This window comes from Calidris pugnax, unplaced genomic scaffold (genome assembly GCF_001431845.1).
Source record: "Calidris pugnax isolate Ruff unplaced genomic scaffold, ASM143184v1 scaffold232, whole genome shotgun sequence".
In the NCBI taxonomy this organism is placed as follows: domain Eukaryota; kingdom Metazoa; phylum Chordata; class Aves; order Charadriiformes; family Scolopacidae; genus Calidris; species Calidris pugnax.
The window spans coordinates 505,244-526,707 of record NW_015090956.1 but is presented as its reverse complement, the minus strand read 5'-3'; the positions used below and the strand labels follow the sequence as shown (position 1 = coordinate 526,707).

At 43.5% G+C, this 21,464-nt stretch overlaps 1 protein-coding gene and 1 long non-coding RNA gene across 2 annotated transcripts in view; one reads left to right on the top strand and one right to left on the bottom strand.

Moving 5' to 3' along the window:
* MYO7B (myosin VIIB) overlaps positions 1-20,807 on the bottom strand; it is a 62,142-nt gene extending 41,335 nt beyond the window's left edge. Inside the window, exons 1-18 of the mRNA XM_014952129.1 lie at positions 20,676-20,807; positions 17,161-17,200; positions 15,584-15,697; positions 14,802-14,954; positions 13,329-13,513; positions 12,409-12,530; positions 11,380-11,522; positions 11,175-11,288; positions 9,434-9,587; positions 8,918-8,994; positions 8,492-8,611; positions 8,122-8,264; positions 6,391-6,601; positions 5,131-5,266; positions 4,745-4,905; positions 1,727-1,864; positions 636-788; positions 18-116 (exon numbers count right to left, since the gene is read on the bottom strand). Of these exons, the coding sequence (XP_014807615.1) occupies positions 18-116; positions 636-788; positions 1,727-1,864; positions 4,745-4,905; positions 5,131-5,266; positions 6,391-6,601; positions 8,122-8,264; positions 8,492-8,611; positions 8,918-8,994; positions 9,434-9,587; positions 11,175-11,288; positions 11,380-11,522; positions 12,409-12,530; positions 13,329-13,513; positions 14,802-14,954; positions 15,584-15,697; positions 17,161-17,175 (2,238 nt within the window). The 5' untranslated portion in view covers positions 17,176-17,200; positions 20,676-20,807. The remainder of the gene's footprint in view (positions 1-17; positions 117-635; positions 789-1,726; positions 1,865-4,744; positions 4,906-5,130; positions 5,267-6,390; positions 6,602-8,121; positions 8,265-8,491; positions 8,612-8,917; positions 8,995-9,433; positions 9,588-11,174; positions 11,289-11,379; positions 11,523-12,408; positions 12,531-13,328; positions 13,514-14,801; positions 14,955-15,583; positions 15,698-17,160; positions 17,201-20,675) is intronic.
* LOC106893866 lies at positions 172-18,912 on the top strand. The gene is made up of 5 exons (XR_001413181.1): positions 172-487; positions 2,571-2,688; positions 3,632-3,747; positions 9,456-9,609; positions 18,645-18,912. It is a non-coding gene; the product is annotated as an uncharacterized LOC106893866 (long non-coding RNA).
* Positions 20,808-21,464: the final 657 nt, after the last annotated feature.

Genomic DNA, 21,464 nt, shown 5'->3' with positions numbered 1-21,464 from the left:
CTGCCCTTTTTACTTACTTTAAGGAAAATCTTGGTCTTTCCAGCTTGCCAGCTTTCATCCTTGCCCAGCACTGCTTCGGAGATGCTGATACAGCTCTGTCGAGCATCATTCTTCAGCTGATGTGCAAAAGCATCGTCACGTTAGGGCTCGGTTGTGAAACACAGCAGCTGTACTACATGAGGATCTATTGCTCTGCATCTCAAAGGGCAGAGAACAGACAGAGGAGGTCTTACAGACCTCTGGGCTGACAGTATAGTGAATGAAAGTGGTTCAGCTCAAATGGTCAAGAAATGGAGGAACATGACCGTATGGCCAAACATTCCAGAGTTCAAATGTGAGGAGGATGTTAGAGACCTCAGAAGTGTGTGATTATGGAAAAGAGACATCTGAGGGCAGTGGGGATGCCACCCTGCCTGGCATGTCTGTGTGGCACAGGTCAAGGAGAGCTGGACCTAAAAGCACCTCTACCATCTCAGCTCAGGTCCAGGTGAGTATGTAAATATTCGTTACAGTTACTGTGATGACAGCGCTCTCAGCTGTGCCAGCAATAACCCAAGAACTTCCTACTGAGGGAAAGACTAAAGCCTCATAAGGAAATGTTAGATTAGCCTTAGGCTGAGTTTGTGCTAACACACCTGTTCTCGAAGAGACCACGGCAGGAGAGCTCTGTATCTCTCTAAGAACTCCTCAAATTTGTAGCGAATTGGGAAGCCAGCTTTCCTGATCTGGATGGTCTCCATCATCCCTGAATATCGCAGCTGTTTGATACACAGCTCCCGGTCGAACAACTGAAAGGGAAAGCAGACAAGGAGGAGACTCAGCACTGAAATAAGCTCTACATGCAGCATTCCTCAGAACAGATCTATTAACCTCCAACCTCAGGCAACTGCCAAAGGTTCTCCTATGCTTTTCTTAATTACACTTCTTATTTCTTTAGTGCCCTAATTTAATTCCTTACAGGCATAAATAAGTCACCCCAAAAAGGCTTCGAATTTGTGTTTATTGGCAGTCGAAACAGTCTATTAACGTCAGTCTGGTTTTACCAACTGTTTTCAACTCTAGTACTGCAATTTCAGATGAACAATAAATTGTTCACATAATTTCCAAGTGTTAGGCCCTTTGGGAACAGCCACGCAAAACACAGCACGAGTGCTGCTGGTTTCTTGTAATGCAGGTTAAAAACAGGCTCACTCTGCCCCATGCACTACATTAAAAATTATTAAGTCACTTGACAAACACCATACAAGGTTTCAGTGTAGAACTGGCTCGTGATCTCCTGAACATCTTAATGACAAACTCCCCACCTCTTCTCCTGTAGTGTCAAATTAAGCCACATCACCCCTCTCAAACACCAACAGCTCTCCTTTCCTCTCTCAGGCTATTTCATAGTATGATCACTGTTGGATCCTAATGGTTTTTTGTTTATTCCCTTATTGAGGGGCTAGAAACTCTCCAGTTTTGTCTTTATCTTTACAGGAAAGGCTTTTACAACCCCTCTCAGGAATAAACCTATGTGCTTTTTTGCCATCTATTACTCTATGATGTTTTTAGAGATGTTCTTGTAAATTAACAATGCTATATCCAACCACCCTTTTTATTCTAGTGATAGCCTGCACTCCAGCTCTTCTTGGCTAAAGTACAGACATAAAACGCTGCACAGCAACTGACAGCTTTTTCTCATTAGAAAGTTTAGTGAAGACAAGACCTCATATTGTTAAAACATTACCAGTGGTTTCTTGTAGTCATTTGGTTTGATGCAGCGGATGAAGTATGGCTGGCACTGCTCGAGGATTTTCATTAGTTTTTCCAGGGATTGCCTGAACTGTCCTCCCAGAGTAGAGAGCCGTTTGGTGGTATCCGAGCCCTGGGAAGAGCAAGCACATGCTGACTGCTACATCATTCACCATCGGTGGGACAATTAATAAATCCTTGTGCCATGTAACAGTATCACACGACTGCCAGAAAAAAAAAAAATTACCTACATGGGAGCTAAATCTGCCATCTGTATCTTATTAATTTGGGGTTATTCTTGCGAGGAAACCCCACTAAGATCTTTCACCTACTTGGGCACTAAGTTCTAGCAGTGGGGGTGGCTGTGGTAGAACAAATTCCACCCACAGGAGCCCTCATAGCCCTGTCTCTTCCCACGGAGGCTGTGGTTAGTGTAGGGCCTGGGAGCCAAGCTATTATTCATGGGCGTGTGCCTGAAAGCTTGGTGAAAAACAGCTACTCCCAAAGCAGTAATAACCTCCAGGCCAGGCATTTTCCTGCCCTCTCATAGCTAACTAGGAATTCGGAAGATCCCAAACAGCTCATTTCTTAGTGATTATGATGACTGATCGCCTTGCTCATTAATACTGCAGTAAGTAGTGAAAAAGCAAACTTGTAGTGGAGGGTAATGTAAGAGCTGCTCTATTTATGGCTGCATATAAAATGCCTTATGTCTTACTGTTCCTGGGTTGAAATCTGCTCCCAGTTGCAATAGTGTAACCCCGGAGAGATCAGGCTTGGCTGCAGTTAGCCCCTGATTTCCCCAGCTTCCCTGTTCCACCTATGTCTTTCTTACACAGATCATCACAACAGGCCTAAGCTTCTCCCTCCTAGTACGTCTTAAGATCACAGTAAGTTATGGTGACAACAGTGCAGATTCCAAGCAACAAAAGGACTCTACTGGCCTTTTACATACAGGTATGGAGCTAATAATTGCAGCTAGTTCAGTTCGGTGGGCTCTGGGTTTTCTCGTTTTGTTTGTTTGGTTGGTTTTTTGTGTTGTCTTGTTATTTTTTCCCAAGTAAATAATTTAAAGTCCAGTGCCTCCCCTCGCTTTCATGGTCTTTACAGTACCTCATTCTGCTGGTTCTTATGTTTAAAGTGCCCTTTCTGCCACTCGAGTCGCCACCTTCTGCTTTAGCTACAGGGCAATGCTGCCCTCCAGCGACCAGACACTCGTGCCTTTGGAAAAGAGCTCTAGGAGTGTCTCATAGCAGCTCTGATGCATCTTTGGGCTAGCAAGCAGCTGTTTGAAGTAGGTATGATAACAGCGTATATATGTTTAAGCTGCCTAAGAGCATAAGAGTTAAAAGCAATTTGCACTCCCAGATCTTTCTGCTTTACCATTAAATCAGTGGGGTGACCACACAAGTCATGCCCTCATGATCTTATACATATAACATTGCTAAAGCTGAATTAGTTGTTGGGATGGTGGTGACTTTTTGAGACCTCAGGACAGCAAAGTTTCTTTTGGCACTTCATTCACTCTTCTTTTCTGTAGCCTTTTTAGCCTAAAAAGTAGCCTAAAAGTAGCCTTTTCTGTAACCTAACTTTTTTGGCTTCCCAACAGCGGCCCAACCTATTTGAAGTTAATAAGGGTATTTTAGCTAACTTCTGTGCATTTTGAAGTGGGCAGTAGCCCACTTTTCCTGTCTCCTTTCTTGACATGCTGCTGCACTTTCAAAATGTAAGGGAGGTTTTTTGTTTTTTTTTCAATAACATGACATTATTTATAGACAAAAACCATTAGAGCAATGTGGATAGACCTGATATTTCATCTGAAGGTATTCATAGCATTTAAGAGATGCTAAGCCAGTTCTCTGTTGCTGCTTGTACCACTTCTGACATTCTTCTCCCCCAGGATGTTTACCTGTCCGTGGCCAGATGTTCTGGACAGCAGAAAGCCATATTGTGCAAAAGACTGAGGAAGAAAGGACAGGATGAGAAAACACTGCCAGGAGAACAGACAGATAACAGGTAAGATAGCAAGCTGACTCTTTGTTCTGTACCTTGACAGGAAAACTCAAAGATCTAAACACGAAAAGCAAAAATAACTTCACACAATGATGACACTGCATAGTTAAATGCTCAGAAATCAAGGTATGTGAAAGTTGCAGCAGGGCAGAGAACTTGAACTCTGCCCCACACTGTTTCCAGTCCACTGCACTTTACAATCTCCTTTTTGCTCGTCACAGGGCAGGGCTCCATACCTCATGAGGCACAGACGATTCTGTGATAATTAGCCATCATGAACTTTGTCACAAAGCTTCTGGGCCAGGAGGGAGAGCTAAAGTTGCAGCAATATGCAGGGCAGTGAGACTGCGTCTACAAGTATCACTGGGAGCAGGAGACAGTATCTTTGTGTGACAGCACAGCTATTTGCTCCTTCGTGCTAGCCTGTCAGCCCTCTGCAGGGAAGAAAAGGCCAGGACCCTCCTGCCAGTTGCCCAGTGAGACCCCTTGGTGTTATGGTCCCAGCAGACTGGCTACCTGTGCAGTATGACAGCAATTTAGCTGAGGGCTTCTGGATAGGAACTGGCTTTGCAGAGGGGGTCTCTGGCTAGTGCCTTGTTCCATTCCAATGAGCCTTTTGAACTACAGTTTCCTCCTATTAATTTACACCCATCCATGTGGATGCAGTATGGTTGCCCAGGCAGACACAAAGGAAACCCATCCAGCTGATGACAACATGTGGGGAGGTAGCACAACTCATGCTTCAGTGACAGCCTGCAGGCATGGCCTCCTAGTTGGGCAGGGATGCAGTGCTAGGAGACAGGATGGACATTACACTTGTTTACAGCATGAACACCAGGCCCTGACCTTTCCTGCAGATTCCTTTGGAGAAATGAGTTGAATGAAAGGGACTGGGATTTGCAGAGACAGTGCAAAAGAAAGAGGAAGTCAAGAACAGCCAGAGCCTTATGGAAGGGAGGAGAAATGAGGTGTTTCAGCAACCCAGTCCCAGTAAGCCAACCTTGTAGGCCTGGTCAGCTCCAAGATGCCGGACGGTCCCACGTCCCAGACTAAGTGCAGTTGTTTCCACCTGGAAAATCTCCTTCAGGAATTTGTTTTTGGAAGAATGAACCACTTGCATTACGTTAGCACTCAGCGTGTCCCGATTTTTCTCCAGGAAATCTATATGGTGGAAACAAAATGAGCTTGTCATCTCCACAGACTGCTGGCTCTAGCACCACTCCGTCTAGCTAAAATCCACTTCATTTACAGTAACTTGCAAATTAGTTTAAAGTAATCCTCCTGACCTCCTGATCTGACTTCAGATCAACACTACCCTGGTCAGACACATCCAGGGCAGGTCATGCCCTTCTTTTCACTCTCCATATGCAGCAGACATAGGCTCACCTTTCGATTCATAAAAGACAACCCCAGCAAAGTGGTTGATGCCAAACTTGGTGTCATGGACACTCTTGGGTGGGATGTAGACGTTACTTTTGCCATGGAGGGAATTGATTTTGACGAGCATGGTGGCTTCTGTGCCCTAGAAACAAATACAGGCAAAAAAGGACAATTAAGCAGATTCCTCCTGGCCTACGCTCAGTGAACAGAAAAGTGGTGCTCAGAGACAGCAAAATCTCAAATTCTGCCCCTTAGTTGTGTAGTAGATCTGGAGGAAGATAGTGCCAGGAGTATCTTTCCTTTTACAAAGACCCATCAGAAGAGAACATATCACCAGAGCATAAGGCCTGGTATTTTAGGGCTGTACACAGGCCCTCATAATATTACTAACATCACCAGGTGTGCTGAGAATTTCCCAAATCTTTGGAGCTCTCAAGCAGAGCCCCTCACCTGCAGTCAGTTGGTGCTTCTCTTCATCACAATCTCATTCCTTTGCGGTGCACATGAAGCTCTGCACTAGGGGCAGTGAGTGCTGTGTTATCTGAGAAATCATGGGCTCCAGAAATTGTAGAGGAGATGCTTCCTTGGCCTGACTGCAGGACATACAGTGGGGACTGCTTTCTTCTTAGGGAAGAAAGGGGAAAACTGTCTGCCTGTACACGACCCTCTCAAATTGTTACCTGAGGACTATAAATGAGCTAAGGCAGGGGCTTGCTTTTCTGGACAAGCCCACATTGCCATCTGATTGCTGTACCAGCTCTCCTGCTTGGCCTCACTGTGCTCTGGAGACTTTGAAAGTGCTCTGCAGGGGTGCCTGAGATCAGATGCTACTTCCATCTCTGCTGTTCTGTTTGAGATGCTTTTGCAGAACAACAGTTCCTCACAATGGGGACATTGCTCAACTAGGTCTGTCATCCAGGAGAAGAAAGAGCAAGCTGCAGCCTAGGCCAACAGCAGAACAATACTCCAACAATAAGTGAATTCAAAGATTTCCTGACAAGCCCTTGTAAAATGATCTGGACTCCTTCCTTCTCTGTGTGGAACAGCTGTAAGAGTTTAGACTGTGAGGTACCAGGAAGAGCACACTCCAGCAGAGAGCGAAGCTTTTCTGTAGTAAGCTAATTTAAAAGGAACCTCTGTGGGGAGAAGACATCGCCTCTTGTTCTGTATCCAAAAGCCACCTTTGCACATTTCTGTGTCTAAAGCCAAGCGTTACCTGTGAGCTGTGTGAAAAGCCAGGGGTTACAGATAAAAGCAGAAATTTACCTTTGGGAACTTGCTCTCTTCATCAATGAGGGAGATGATATTCATAGGCTTGAGCGCGATGACATCCAGAGCCTGGCGGTTGTCAGTGAAGTTGATGTTATTCCAGGCAATGTGCTCTGCAAGGTATTCCTCTTGCTCCATCTTGAAGACATGGTTCACGAAGAACTGCTGAAGGTGCTCATTGGCAATGTTAATGCAGAGCTGCTCAAAGCTAGGGGGAAACAAGATGGGAACCCATGGTCATCCTTGGCCAGAGCTTCCTTGCTCTAATGTATTTGTTTATTCTCTGTATTAAATACACATCCAGATATACTGCTGGTATATTCCACAGTGCTAGTGATCATCACTAATGCACGTTGCCAATCTTAGCAACATGCAGATGCATCTTGTGCTATGATAAAGATTAGCAGAAACGAGCCAACTGATGATTGAGTGTTGCTGAGTGAGCAAGGAACACATCTTGTATGTGTTTCAAGAAACTCTAGAGATAAACAGAAACATATAGCTGTGAAAATAGCTTGACTGTATGAGTGTGTGATGTGCTGCTGGTATATTCCACAGTGCTAGTGATCACCACCACTGCATGTTGCCAATCTTAGCAACATGCAGATGCATCTTGTGCTATGATAAAGATTAGCAGAAACGAGCCAACTGATGCTTGAGTGTTGCTGAGTGAGCAAGGACCACATCTTGTATGTCTTTCACGACTCTCTAGAGATAAACAGAAACATATAGCTGTGAAAATAGCTTGACTGTATGAGTGTGTGATGTGTTTTTACTTGCACTGGGACTAGCTCTTCTGTTAGTTACTCCTTAACGCTAACCTGATTTTCACTAACTGATAATTGCTGTGGCCCACTATGTGTATCTGTGGAGTGCTCACCACAGCGAGGCCCCGTGGGGATTGCAGCCTTTGGGAAGTGCAGAAAATAATAAGAGAGAACACAAAAGATAGAAAATAGGCTGAACGGATCCTAGACCAGGTTCCAAAAGTCATTGAGGAATATTATCTTGTTGAAAGCAAGCAGTATGCATCAGTTGAAATGGATTGGAAAAGACTGCAGAGTATGTGATGATGGTTTGTGGACTACTGATGATATGGTACTATACAACTGAGAGAATTACTGCCCCCGTAGAGAAGGGCAACGTGAAATGGTGCTTTGGGACTGAAACCACCAATAGGAGAGGTAGCAGTGGGGAAATGGTATACTGATCAGGTATTTTGCTGACCTGTCCTTAAGAGTAGATAAATGAAGCAGCCCCAAAAAAGGGATGGGAAAACACTGAGCAAGATGAAAGCTTGAGCTGAAATGGGAAACACAATGTGGCCTTCTTTGTACTATATGCCAAATGTATCCCAACAGACATGGTAAAAATGCTATGGAACAAGAAAATTTGGTACAGAGACACGGGACATATTACATCCATACATAGTGGCTGCCTGATCGTAGCAGCTTCATAGTCATCTCCTCTGAGAAAACTCCTGAGGTTTTGGAATAGAACATGTGCAGTGGATGCACCAAAATGAAGGTTGCAGGATGAGGCAGAAACCAAAATAAAATGGAATCTGTGCATGATCATCATTGAGGAGCTTCAGTGATGGAAATTTCACTGCTTTTCTGAGAATCAGGATGATAATGAAAGAGCATGTGTCTGTCTGTCTTTTCATTCTTTCCCTTTACATCAGCTGCTTTTCAGCTTCCCATTGGAATTTAATCTAGAGCCTCTTACCTGTTGTTGCTGAAGTTTTCAAACCCAAAAATGTCCAACAGCCCAATGGACTGACATCTGTCTTTAGACTTCCGAGAAGTTGGGTTGAAAATGGCCGAGTTGATCTTGTTCACTATCCATAGGAAAATCCTTCCATATATGCCCTGAGAAAACAAAATTAAAGAGGATGTAGAGCCCATCATTACAGTCCTTGGACATAGCTTATTGCTTGCTCTCGTGCTGCTGCAATGCTGCCAAACTGTGCCTGAAAAATATGAGGGACAGGAGCCCTCTGGGTGAATGTTTGCCACATAAGGCTCCTCAATCAGTAAGACAGAGAGCTTTGAAAGCATCCCCAGTCTTTAAACAGAGAAGATGTAAGCACCAGTACCTTCACAAAGGCATCCCTCCCGTCTGCAGCTTGAAATACGTTCAGAGGCCTGGACACGCTTTCTCCTCGGACAATGATGGAGAGGTTTGTGAGGCTGCTCTGGAGTTCACTGGAGTCCACCTGGAGGAACAGTCATGGCAACCTGGTCATTCCAGGTGGATAAAGGAGATCTGGCAAAGTCTGTCTCAGGAAGAGGGCCATGACAAACTGCCTGTCCAGCATCATTCACTGGAGGCCTGCTGTCCCAGTTAAAGGTCTCCTAACTCAGAGGGACATCTGCAACAGCACCACTTGGGTGTCATCAGGAAGAAGGGGACGTGCCTGTTTATGTGTGTATCCGTAAATAAACACTCCAGAGAGACGTGCTTTGTCAGTGTGCTCAGGGAGCAAGGAGAGAACTAGTAGGAAAAGACAAGAGTCCATTACCTCAAGCAATTTGGTTGCGATTGAAAAGTGTGGTGAGTCCATCACATCAGAGCAGTCCAAGTTGTCGTACACAGCCGCTACAATGAGGAAACAGTCAGTCTCGGGGTGGATCATTTCTGCTACATTTACATATCATTTCAGTGCTGTTATTTCGTATTTCTCCAGCTCTGTGGCACTGGGAATGTTGCAAGGCACTAAGTCTTTATTTTAAATGGTATTATATTATCTCTTGTTTCAGTTTGTGTAATAAGGGCCTTTTTATAACCATGGAAACCTGATGTCATGACAAAGGGCCTTTTTATAACCATGGAAACCTGATGCCATGACAAAATAATAATAATAAGATGATGTTTTTCAAAACACTAGGCAGTGGAGTCACGGATCAGAATTTCATGGTGCTTATCTGCCTGCCCTTCCAACCCAGTTCATCCAGAAAAGCCCAACCTAGTCTGTACAAATGGAAGCGGCAGCACCTTTAGGCCTTTGCCATGGAGTCTGAGGAAATGCTGAGTTTACCTTCAAATTCCACATTCCCCAGGTGCAGGATCACAGCCAGCAGCTTGCTGATGTCCCAGTGCTCAGAATCTGAGAACATGAGGATCTTCATAGCTGAGCGGATGTGGGCATAATCCTTTGCGTCATTCCGGCCATCACAGGACGTGCAGTTGCCCTGCAAGACACCATACCCACAGGTAAGGAAAATCCTCCCAGTACCCATACAAAGAAGAAAAGAGCTGCAAGGTGAAAAATGCTTGTACACAATCTGGATGCCCTGTGAGCCACTTGCCACAAGATGCAAAGTAAAAAACTATTTAGACATTCCATATGCTCTTCCCATGGCTGTTTCTTCCCTCTACTCTCAAAAAAAACCCCATTAGCAGAGGTCTAAATAATGTATTTCTTCAGGGCTAGACTGAATACTGGGGAAGCCAAAAGGAAAAGCTGTTCTGGAGCATTGAATACTGGGGAAGCCAAAAGGAAAAGCTGAGGGGAAGGCTGTTCTGGAGCAAAGAAGGACAGGAAACTTTGACAAGGCTACCTACACTTACAAGGCCATGCCTGTTACCTTGGTCTCCTCTCTGCCTTGTCAATGCACAATTAAAAGCCCTAATCCCAAATCAAAGCAAGTAGGATTGGATCAGTACTAGAAGACATATCTCAAATTAGGAATGTTAGGTTCTAGTGGAAGACAGATGGAAGCATCCAAAGCAGCATTAGAAGAACCCTCAGCACAGCCTGTATTGCAGATCCTAGGATGCTGCTCCTGTTAGAAACTATTTTCAGCCCTAATAGACATGGGAAAATGCCTTTTTTATCCTTGCTATTGCCAACAATAAAGTGAAGTATTTCTAGATATTTGGGTTTACAGCATGAAAAACATGCCATCTTGTGCCAACAGCTGACCTGACCAAACCACGGATATGTTCTCCTTTAATCTAATCCTCCTAGCTCTGTATTATATGTCCTACTGCTGACCCAAGGAACTTCAGACATTTGTATGGAGTGGCCAGTGTGTGAATTGCACTTATCAGCTCTTGCTGCAAGATCAAGGCTATTTTAGAAATGTTATATTTGAAAAAAAGCTTTTGAAACTCCAGAAACAGCTTTATAGGCTTGATTTAATTTCCTCTGAAACTAGATGCCCAGCTCCTGTTAGCCTCAGCAGAGGCAGGACTTAGTCCCTTTTTTCCACAGCTGTAGAACAGCCCAAATCAAATCCAGTTGACATATTTCATGAGTTATCTGCACAGGGTAAAGAGCAGGATTTTCACAATGTCTTTCATGCCCTAAACCAACCAATTAGCTATTTTAAAAAACCTCACCTATGAGTCACCTATGAAATCTCACCTAGCTATCAGATATAGAGACTAGGATTCTTGGCACTGTTTCTGCTTATTCATTTCCCCCTAAAGTATATATACCTGATTAGTATTCTCCCTGGCATGAGATGTAAAACCTCAGTACCTGTGAAAGTGGGGGATATTTCCCACCTGCTTTAAGATGTCCCTTATGTTTCTTAAGACTGATTTTGATAGAAAGCTTTGAACTGCCACAGGCTTCCTCCCACTGGTGGACGTTACAATAAATCTCTGAAACTGAGGCTCACAGCACTTTTGGTGTTACTGCTTCTGGTACTCTAAGAAAAGGACTGTTCAGATTTGGTAACTCCCCATCTGTGGCTCCTATTGATTGTAATTTCTTGCTAGGAGAAGAAAAATGGCAGAGGGATAACGGAGAAGAAAGTGGAGACTGTTACCATAGTGAGATAAGTGTACTCTGAAGCAGTGCCCAGATTCAGCATCTTTTTCTGCTCTGTATTCATCCCCATTAGCATACAGTAGAAGATGTGATAGTTCCTCTCCTCCGGAGCCTAAAAGAAAGAAAGAGGCCAGTGGACAGCCTTGTCAGCATAGGCTTGTAACACAGGAGCCAGCAGAACAGACATCTGGCAGTGCCCTCACCTGCCGGCAAACCCGGGACTTCTCCAGAAGAAACTGTTCTATCCGGGCTCCTTCTATCACACCACTTTGGTTGAAGTGGATATCAATGTATTTCCCGAAGCGGCTTGAATTGTCATTTCGAATTGTCTTGGCATTTCCAAAAGCTGATGGGCAAGGGACAGAGATAGTATCTGGATTGTTGCAGTTAATGAACACCAAGTCTATTTTTTAGCTCCTTCTTTTTTGCTGCTGTTTTTTGACATGTGTTCCAAATGACAGTGCTGACAAGTACTGAAGAATGTCTGCTCTCAGACTGCCTGCTAAAGAAAGAGGCAGCCACACTGTCCAGCCAGATAATCAAAGAATCATAGAATTATCTAGGATGGAAGGGACCTTTAAGATCATCTAGTCCAACCATCAGCCTAACCCTGATAAAAAACCATCACTAAACCATGTCACTAAGCACTATGTCAACCCATCTTTTAAATACCTCCAGGGTTGGTGCTTCAACCACTTCCCTGGGCAGCCCATTCCAAGGCTTAATAACCCTTTCAGTGTAAAAATTATTCCTAATATCCATCCTAAACCTCCCGTGGCACAACTTGAGTCCAAGAGAGCTGGGCAAGTCTGAAGAACTCCAGAAGGACTTACTGGGAACACACTTGATCCCTCTACAGAGAAAGATGGGTGTCTCAGGGAGTTCTCCTATAGATAGTTCCACGCTTGGCCAGCCACTTTCCTATTCTTTAGCAAATGCTAAACTAGGGGTCTTTACATTGGGCTCTGCAATTCCAAGGACTCTCATGGTCCCAGAAGTTCTGGGTTACATATTATAGTGGCACCTCTTCCAACAGCATGGGAGCTGCTGTGGACTTCATGGGGACAGGGCAGAAAAGCATAGAGACCTCCTACCCTGCATCGCCAGTGTTCCAGGGTTTTTAGCAGTTACGCAAATACAATGGTTCAAAGAACTGTTTCTGAATTTTTTATCCTGATATAAAAATCCTGAGATAAAGGTGGTAAATCAGGTATATTTGCTAAAGAGCCCACCTTCCAGAATGGGGTTGGCCTCTAGGATTTGCTGCTCTATCCAGGAATGCTGGCCACTGACAGCTGCCAAAAACTGTAGTATCAGCTTTGTGCTTTCAGTCTTCCCAGCTCCAGATTCTCCACTGCGGAAAGAAACAAGATCATTACAGGTTTCCTTTCTGCTTTTTTTGCCAGGGTGGAAAAAGGGCAGACCACATATTTACTCCATGAATCACAGAGCAGACTGTCTTTCATGGAAAGCTGGAGAATTTAGCCTATCATCATCTTATCTGCTAAAATTTAAGTTGCTTTTTAGACTTAGGCTGAGGACTAAATTCTCCCACTGATTAAAACCAAGCAAATCCATGGAAGACATTCTGTACCAGTGCAAATTGAGTGACTACTCGCTTTTCTTCTTTAATGCATTAGATTTTCAATGCTAGTCATAGCACATCAACTGAGTTGCCTCAGCTATATTCAGATACTATTGCAATGAGACCATCTGGTTCTTCACACTGACGATTAACAGAAAATGGATACATGTTTTGTGTTGATAAAATGAAGAAAGCTTCCCTCCATCTCCCGCTTAGCAGAGGAAACCTCTATTCTCAGAAAATACATATAACATAAGTATTATGTCCCCAAGGTAAAAGATAGCCTCACATCACACAGGTTCATATTTTATGTTTCTGTACGTGGAGAATGTATCACCACGTTCAAAGATTCTTGGGGACAACAACAGAGTTCAGAAATCCCTTGCTTGAGTTCTACTATTTGCAGCCCTAACTGAAAATGAAGTTGCAGGGGAGAACATATTTCCTCCCTGTTGTCTCTAGTTTTATTTGTGCCCTTCCATTTGGAACATCTCCTGTATCCACAAAGGTGCCCCAAAAACATGCCAGACTTGGTTTCTGCTACTCATCCTCTCCGAGTCCGGTCACCTGATCACACAGCACTGGTCTCTCTTATTCCTCTTCATATTGAAATAGCAGTTGTCTGCAATGGCGAAGACATGAGGTGGCAGCTCTCCAATCCTCTTGTTACAGTACAGTCTGATCTGATCAACTGTGTACAAGGGCAGCAGCTGGTACGGATTCACTGCCACCAAGATTGATCCTGTATAAGTCTGGAAAACAGTTATGAGTGTTACCTCTAGCAGCAAACCTACGAACAAGAATACAACCAAAGCCACTTGCAGAAAAATCTAAATAGAGGAAGAAGGGAAGCCTGGGAGATCCATAGCAGCACTTAAGTAAGGCTGAGAGCCCAGTTCCTCATGATAAACTGCTATTAAATATCCCAGCATATGGAATTTTTTTGCAAAAGAATGCTAGCTATAGTCTCCTTGCCAAATCACAGCTCAGGTCACTGTCTCAAGCTAAAGCACAAGAAAATCACAGCTCAGGTCACTGTCTCAAGCTAAAGCTTGTCCAATTTGACATGGTGCTTTTGTGTGTTGCAGGAAGCTGGTTTGCAGTGCTTTGCAGCGTTTTGCAGCGTTTTGCAGCTTTTGTTAAGCTGCTTTCGTGTTCTATTTCAGATGTAGCTGAACTTTGCTAATGGGCAAAGTTATGGTTGTGTTATTCGTACAGTCATTTAGTAACATTTATAGACAACAGCACCATTGAAATGAAGGAAGCTGTTGATATTGTTGAAGAACCTGTACATAAGACAACTGCAGACTGCTCGTGTCTCATATAACAGGTCTAGACACACATCTTGGTAATTATAACTGCACCATCTATAAAACCAGTCCTTGTTTACACTAAACATCACTGCATCTGTGTTGTAAGACACAGTTCCTCTCCTATGAAAGTAGCAGTGTATACAACATGGGAGGCAAAGCATGCAAAAACCTGAATATTATTATCGTATTGCAAACTGGGAACTAAGGAACAAAGAAACTAAAGATGTCAAGTTGCTCAAAGTCAGGGATAAAACCTGTAATGGACAAGAAATGAAACCAGGTGTCCTAAATATCCAGATTTATTCTTCATCTATTTTATTACATCAAAATCAAGTAGCCATTGACTTGGACTGGAGGACAATCCAAATCATGTCACTCTGTACTAGTTAGACTGATCCTTAGTGTAACAGCAGCACTAAGCTGTAACATGGACTGGATTGAAGTAGCTGTCAGTCACTGGTGGAAACGATCACTCGAGGACAAACTCAGCAGGGTCACTACCTATGCATATCTCTGTGATCTCAGAGACTATTAGTTCTCTTCTTCAAAGCTAAAGTACTTGAATGAAAGAAGAGAAAAACTACGTTGTGTCTCCTTGGCACCCTCAATCAGTAAAGGAAGCAGATGGCCCCAAGTATGAAAGGCCTGCAGGCTTTCAGGTCACGCTGCTAAACAAGTAGCACTAGTTGTTCCTGAAAGCACTGTGCCTGATGACCTTGGCACTCACATAGATTTTGTGCTCCTGGTGGCGGATGAGGAGGTTGTGGACCATGCCTGCTTCGTGGAGATCCCCGAGGCTGATCATGTCTTCCACCCCGTGAGCAGAGGAGGGGTGCATCAGGCGCACCATGTGCATGTTCCGAGCCGTGATCCAGTGCTCCTGAAAAAGGCCAAGGCAGCAGTTTTAATGTGTTCTGCTGATGCTCAGAGGCAAACTAAGGAGAGCCACATTAGACCAGAATGAGCTGCAGTATGATCAACTCTTAAACCAGCATATTCTAAGAAACAGTTGACTGAACTATAGAAATTAACTGGGTTGCTGCTTCCCAGGACCAGGTGATTTAAAACCCTGGAAGAAGCCGTTTCAAGTGGACACCAAGTTTAGCATTGGCAAAGCGCAGTTCTGTCAGGTCATCACAGCTACATCAGGTATGAAGTAAGGGTGAAACCCCAGCCCAACTGACTTCAGTGGGACCATGATTTCACTTAAAGCTCCACCAAATTTAGAGATTAGAGCCTGTCCATTTCCTTTTCTTAACTATGTAGATATTACATCTACCTTAGGAAGATCTAAATCTTCACAGTATTGGGACCTGGGGATACTAGAGTATCACTCTGTACTTGCCTTATTTTTATGTTCTTTCTTTCAGTGTATCCTACCAGCCATCACTGAAGTCAGATCATTTGGCTAGATGGAGCTTTGGTCTGACACAATGGGGCCATTCTTTTGTTATTTTTACTTCTAAATTTTATGTTCATCTTTTTACACATCATTATAGTGTAGCCCACCTTGCCTTCATCATCCTCCAGCAAGATCCGTCCTGACTCAGAGTCCTTCACGACTGCCCCAATAGGGACATTGAATTCACTATTTGGGTTAGTTTCCAGCCACACATGATCACCCTGGGGAGAAGAAAAGCTATGGTCAAGTACAATGACAAACTTTATGCCGTGTAGCTCACAGGCATGCATCTCTTGGTCTGAATCTTTTAGTGATTTGATTTCTTGAGCAGTGTTTAACTGGGTAAGTTCTTACTGCTCACAGGTGGTACAGCCCAACAGTTATAGTATCAAGACCTTTGAGTTCTACTCTCAGCTCCACAGCTGACCTGGAACGTGACTTTGGACAAGTCATCAAGCCCAGCCATCTCACAGGAGGAAATGAGGCAACACCTTTTACAAGGACAGCAATTACTCAGCTCTGCTTCCTCCCAGAGCCTGGCAGGGGCACAGTGAATGCTGGTAAACTGGTATTCTTCCAGAAGAGGTGCTTGAAAACATAGACATTACCAGGAAAAAGAAAAACAAACAAACAGCTGTACAGACTGGATGCCTGTAGAGAGCTGCATTGCAAGAGTTTTTAGATACATATTCTTTCTGCTGTAGCTGAAATCACTTAGAAGTCTGGGTGTATCCATGAAATTCTTTCTGCTGTAGCTGAAATCACTTAGAAATGTGGGTGCATCCATGAAATCTTTTCAGGAAAAAAAAAAAAAGCAGGTGGGTGTATCCATAAAATCTTTTAAAAAAAAAAAAAAAAAAAAAAAAGCATAGTTTATTTAGTTTATTCAGCCCAGCTCCTTTATTTACATTTGTAGAGGCATGGCAACATCCCGCCTCTCTGCAGAGCAAGCAAGCGAGGAGAACTGCTCTGCTGCCGCTGGAGAAGAGGTGTGAGCTACAGCTGCCCTTTCCTAGGACAGAGCACCATCTTGGTGTTGCCTGCACTACTGCCCTGGTTCTGGTCCCCAACTCCAAGTCCCCAGGAATACTTCCTTTTGCTCCAGGCACTAATACAGACTCAAACAGAAAGCTTTACTGTAATGGCTGGAATGAAAATTGGACAAAACCGTCGGTCAGATCTTCAATGGGTAGTTCATTCCTACACCTGCTGAGGAGCCAGCTTTCTAGCTAAGAGTCTTGTCTTATTTAACTTTTGTTACATACTGTAGCATTTCCTGTCAAAATTTCGAGTTTTTTACTGAAAAATTATTTCTTTTTTTCCTCTCAAAATACTTGATGGGCTTACATTTAAAACCCAACAACTGTAGTGTAAAGCATCTACAAGCATGGCACAAGGTTGTGAAGAGTGTTACAGGCTAACAGCTCTCATTTGTGTTGAATAAAACTCCAGAGGTAATCCGTGTAGTGTCAGTGCCACACTTTGTGACAGAGGTCACCAGCTCAGCATGAGCACAGCCAGCGCAGGCGAGACACCTCCGCATCTCTAGTCTAGACTGGTATGATTTTATGCCTTGTTGATACTGGGTTATTGCTACTTTGGTTCTGAGATTTTTCTCTGAGGTACTTTTCTCCTCTTTGGGCCTCAGGCTAGTCACTAAATCACAGCAAAGAATAGGACTTACCTTTCGGAAAATCATTATGTTTCAGATCACTGGATGTAACCTGCAGTGCCAAGAAGAACTTAACATTAGGCCAGAAAAGGGCTCAGGCTTTGATCAGAATAGACAGCGAGGTGGAGATGTTTCCTTGTAAAAACAACAGCGAAATGCCTTAAAATAATTACGTTTATAGATTTCATTAAAGCAAAATGGACCACAATAAGCTGTACCCTATGTAGAAATGATGAAACCATCTACCTAAAGCAAAGATCTACAACACTGGGGCGGGGGGTGGGGGTGGTCTGCTCTGAGTTCTACCACATAGCCCCGGAAATGGTCTCAACCCTGGAGAAGTCACTGCATGTGTTTTGATACCAAATAGTTCCCTCAATCAAATGCGGGGTGGTCTGCTCTGAGTTCTACCACATAACCCTGGAAATGCTCTCAACCCTGGAGAAGTCACTGCGCACATTTTGATACCAAATAGTTCCTTCATCAATTACTAGGCACATTAATTGGCTGAACTAAGTTTGGCTCACAAATAAAAAGACCCCACAATGTAAGGTAATGCAATGTGCAGTCCAGTTACCTTTGGCTGGTCCACTGACCCAGCAGTTCCATTCCTACAAGTGGCCAGCCCAGTGACACAGATGGAGCTCGTGCTCTCCTAAGATGCTCAGTTCCCTCAGACTCTCACAGCTTGAACCTACCACCATATAGAAACTGAGGTCTAGAGTTCACTTTTCTTGGCTGGAATGGGAGGGGTTGCAATGAAGGCACGAGCAGCAGAATAAGGAACAGGAAGGAAAAGAATTAAAATTCGAAGCTCACTATTGAGAACATAATAGTGAAAAGATTGGTGGCCAGAAGTCTACACCAGTGCTTTCATTAAGGGATGATATTGTTTAGGCTGTGATCCTTGGAACAACCAAGTAACCAAAGTCTTCAGAAGCCGCTTGCTGTCCCATAGGCTACTGCAGCTGGATTTTGGGAGTGATTCCAGACTGGGTGTGATTTGCTGGCTCCCACTCTTGCTACAGCGGGAAGGCTGCTCTATGCCTTTTACTGTGTGTGGAAAACCCCAGGCAAAGACTCTGCAAATGTTTCCAGAGTTCAAGACGGTTTTTTTCCCCTGTTATCTCTTCCTACCAGCAGGAGTGATCCCTGCACGTTACGGCTGTTGAGTAATCTGTGATGTCTGCTTCACACAGTAGCTGCTCTGTGAAGCAGACATCAGTTGTCAGCCCAGGTCTCCACAGCCTCATATTCATCAACTTCTCACAGCCATGTGGTCCATTCTTCCCTTCATCTCTCTCTCATCTTCCTCTATCCATTGTTCCAGCCCACCCAGAGGAAAGGCTCAGCTCCCAGTTGATAATAAGAATGAAATGCTTGCAATAAACAAAATGCTCCCAAAATTGCTAATCTTGGACCAAATATTAATTCTATTTTTACTATTTTATGGTGTATTATCAATGATGCTTTATTAGCAATTTTATCTCAAACAGATTTTACAGCTCCTGCTCAGTGAAGGCATATTGAATCATCTGCATCCCTTCGGCACATTCCTGTTTGACAGCAAACTGATTGGAAACTACTTTACAAGAAGATGAGTGGACACTACAGGACCAGAAATTGATCTTTGGCACTTATTCCAGGCAAGTCCATAACCTCTCAGAACATCCCCCATGAAGAAGAGACACCTGTTCTGATTTAATCTTGACACTCAAATGCAAATTTTTTGTTTTCTTGTAGCTTTTTGAGAAGTTATTTTATTCTGCCCCTAAATTATGCTTGTCTAGGTTTTGGCCAGGTTCTCTGGAAAGTTTGAGCAAAACAAGAAAACCAGAAATTAACTAGAATTAATAAGTTGACAGTTCCATTTTCTACCTATGCTATACAGATAATCATCAAAATCCCTGTTTGCAGTACCATTATTATTAGTGATTAATGGGATACTTCATCAATAATTTCACCAAGTTCTGTGAGATTTCTTCTATCATGCATAAAGGCAACTAAATTATCAGAAAAGTGTTTCAAGTCGCTAGTTTATTTTTGGAAATTCATGTTCTTGAAAAATGAAGATTACCATCAAAAAAACCTCAAGGTTAAGTTTGGGGATACCACTGTTTTCTCCCTCTTGTTTTAATAAACTTCAATGTCAGATGAAAACATTGCAGTAGGAGAATTAGGGCTCATTTTATCACTTGCTTTCCTATAGCTGCCCACTTTTTTTTTTTTTTAATCCATGTTATTTGGGAAGGTATAAATAGCTTCCATAAATCATGGTCTTATTTAAAACTGATGGGTGCATAAACAACCTTTTCTTCAGACTAAATGGAAGCAGCAATTATATTCCTGTATGCAAGATACTGCTGCTGTTGTGCTTTACACCAATGTCCTAACCACAAGGAGGGCTATGACAAGCTACAAGATTTTTGTGCCCTATATAGCCCTATATAGCATGGATTGAAGAAGGTTTTTAAGCAGGCCCAGAATGATTTACCATTTCAAAGTCATCAAAAGATAGGCTGAAAATGGCTAATTATCAACATTGCAAAGTGTATTGTGATCCCAAAGTGAAAAATGAAGAGAGACTTCAAGAGATGATGGACTGCTGATGTAGAAGTCTGATGTTAACACATATTTTAAAGCAGGAATTTTAAATGTAATTTTCACATAGGTGACCCAATAGGAAGAACAGAAGTGGACTGTCACATTTAATAACAAAAGCTGGCATACGGAGAAACAGCACATCCTGTGTCCCCAACACAACACTTGCTGATGACATTAAGAAGTGATTTTCCCTGTGAGACTAGGGCAACCTCCAGAGCTCATCTGTAACTAAGACAATTCTCAATTTTGTAGCACAACATCTGTGAAAATTTAGCAATGCAACATGAATGTGTTCTTTCTGGTTCCTTGGGTTTTCTTCTCTTTTTTTTTTTTTTACACTCTCTCAAAAAGGAACTTCTGTCTTTAGTAATCAGTTATTCTTATGGTGAAGTCCTCATTCTTATTCAAGACTCAGGAACTGGAGCTGCGTATTAACTTCAAGAATGTGATGATGTGTTACTATGAGGGTCTCAAGGTGGTACAGAAGCATGATACTTGGCAAACATAGGCCAAAGCTGGGCCACGGGCAGCCACGGTGACTCATGACTGACAGATAAATTTTCACCTCCACCAGAAACCAGAATAGTGCAACAGAGCAGAAATGTCTACCCAGAACAAAGAGGGAGTGGTACAGGCAAACACGACACGCAACCATACCGCGTCACATCTAAGGTATAGCTACCTCTGGATCCAGCCTATGACAGCAGCCAAAAGTGGACACATAGGGAGGGGATCCCATATAATCCCGGGATACACAGTTTCAACATTTAAAATCTATTCCCAGGTAAGTTCTAAGTGGCCATCACCCCACCTGCTTCAATGGCCGCTTTCTGACAACGCCTGGCTCTCTCTGTTGCTTTCCTTTCCAAACTAATGCAGCCCTGTAAACCAAACTGTGCCCCCCTCCCAGGATACAAGATTACCTCTCCAGAAGAAATCTTCACTGTCTGGCTTCTGCAGCTTAGTTCCCTCTTTTTCATAAGCATTGGAGTAAGAAGGAAAAGGAAGGTGAAACTTGTACTGGTGCCATTAAGGGATCCCTCACCAAGTGCCAGTTCTCCGCTGCACAAAGGAGGAAGTGACTGAAGCACGGTTATTTATTACAGGACTTTGCTCCCAGTTCAGCATATATGTCATGTCCAAGTCAGGTGTTCCAGTAATCAAGAGGCAAATTCTTCCCTGGGTGAACCTTAAACTTCAATCTCTCCCTGTGCCTGAATCCTTTCAGATTTCCGTAAAGCACTCCCAGAAGAAAACCCTTTAGCATCTGGTCTTACTCTGCTCCAACACCACTGACTTCCCTGGGGTTCTCTTGGAGTTACTCTGTTAGATAAGAGGGAAATCAGGCCTCATCTCGCCCCTTGGTTTTGCACTGCTCTTCCTGCAAGGTCAGAACACACACATCAGTCTAGGTCCTGTGTGGACTGTGTTTCAGAGCACCTAGGGCAGAAAACAAAATAAACTCATGGCGCAACTGAAATTGATACTGAATTGATGAACACATGCATATAAGGGGACTGGGATTTCCAGTCCATTTGTTTAAAACTTCCTGGTCTTGTCATCATTGATTTATCTCCCAACAGACACCCTGTCCCTCTGTCCCAGCACCTAGGTCCCTATCTGCCCTCTTCTCTCTTGCCAAATAAGGACAGGATGGCCAAGATCTTCCCACGTTGCTCCACATGTGCTCTCAGTAATCCCGTGTCCTTCTT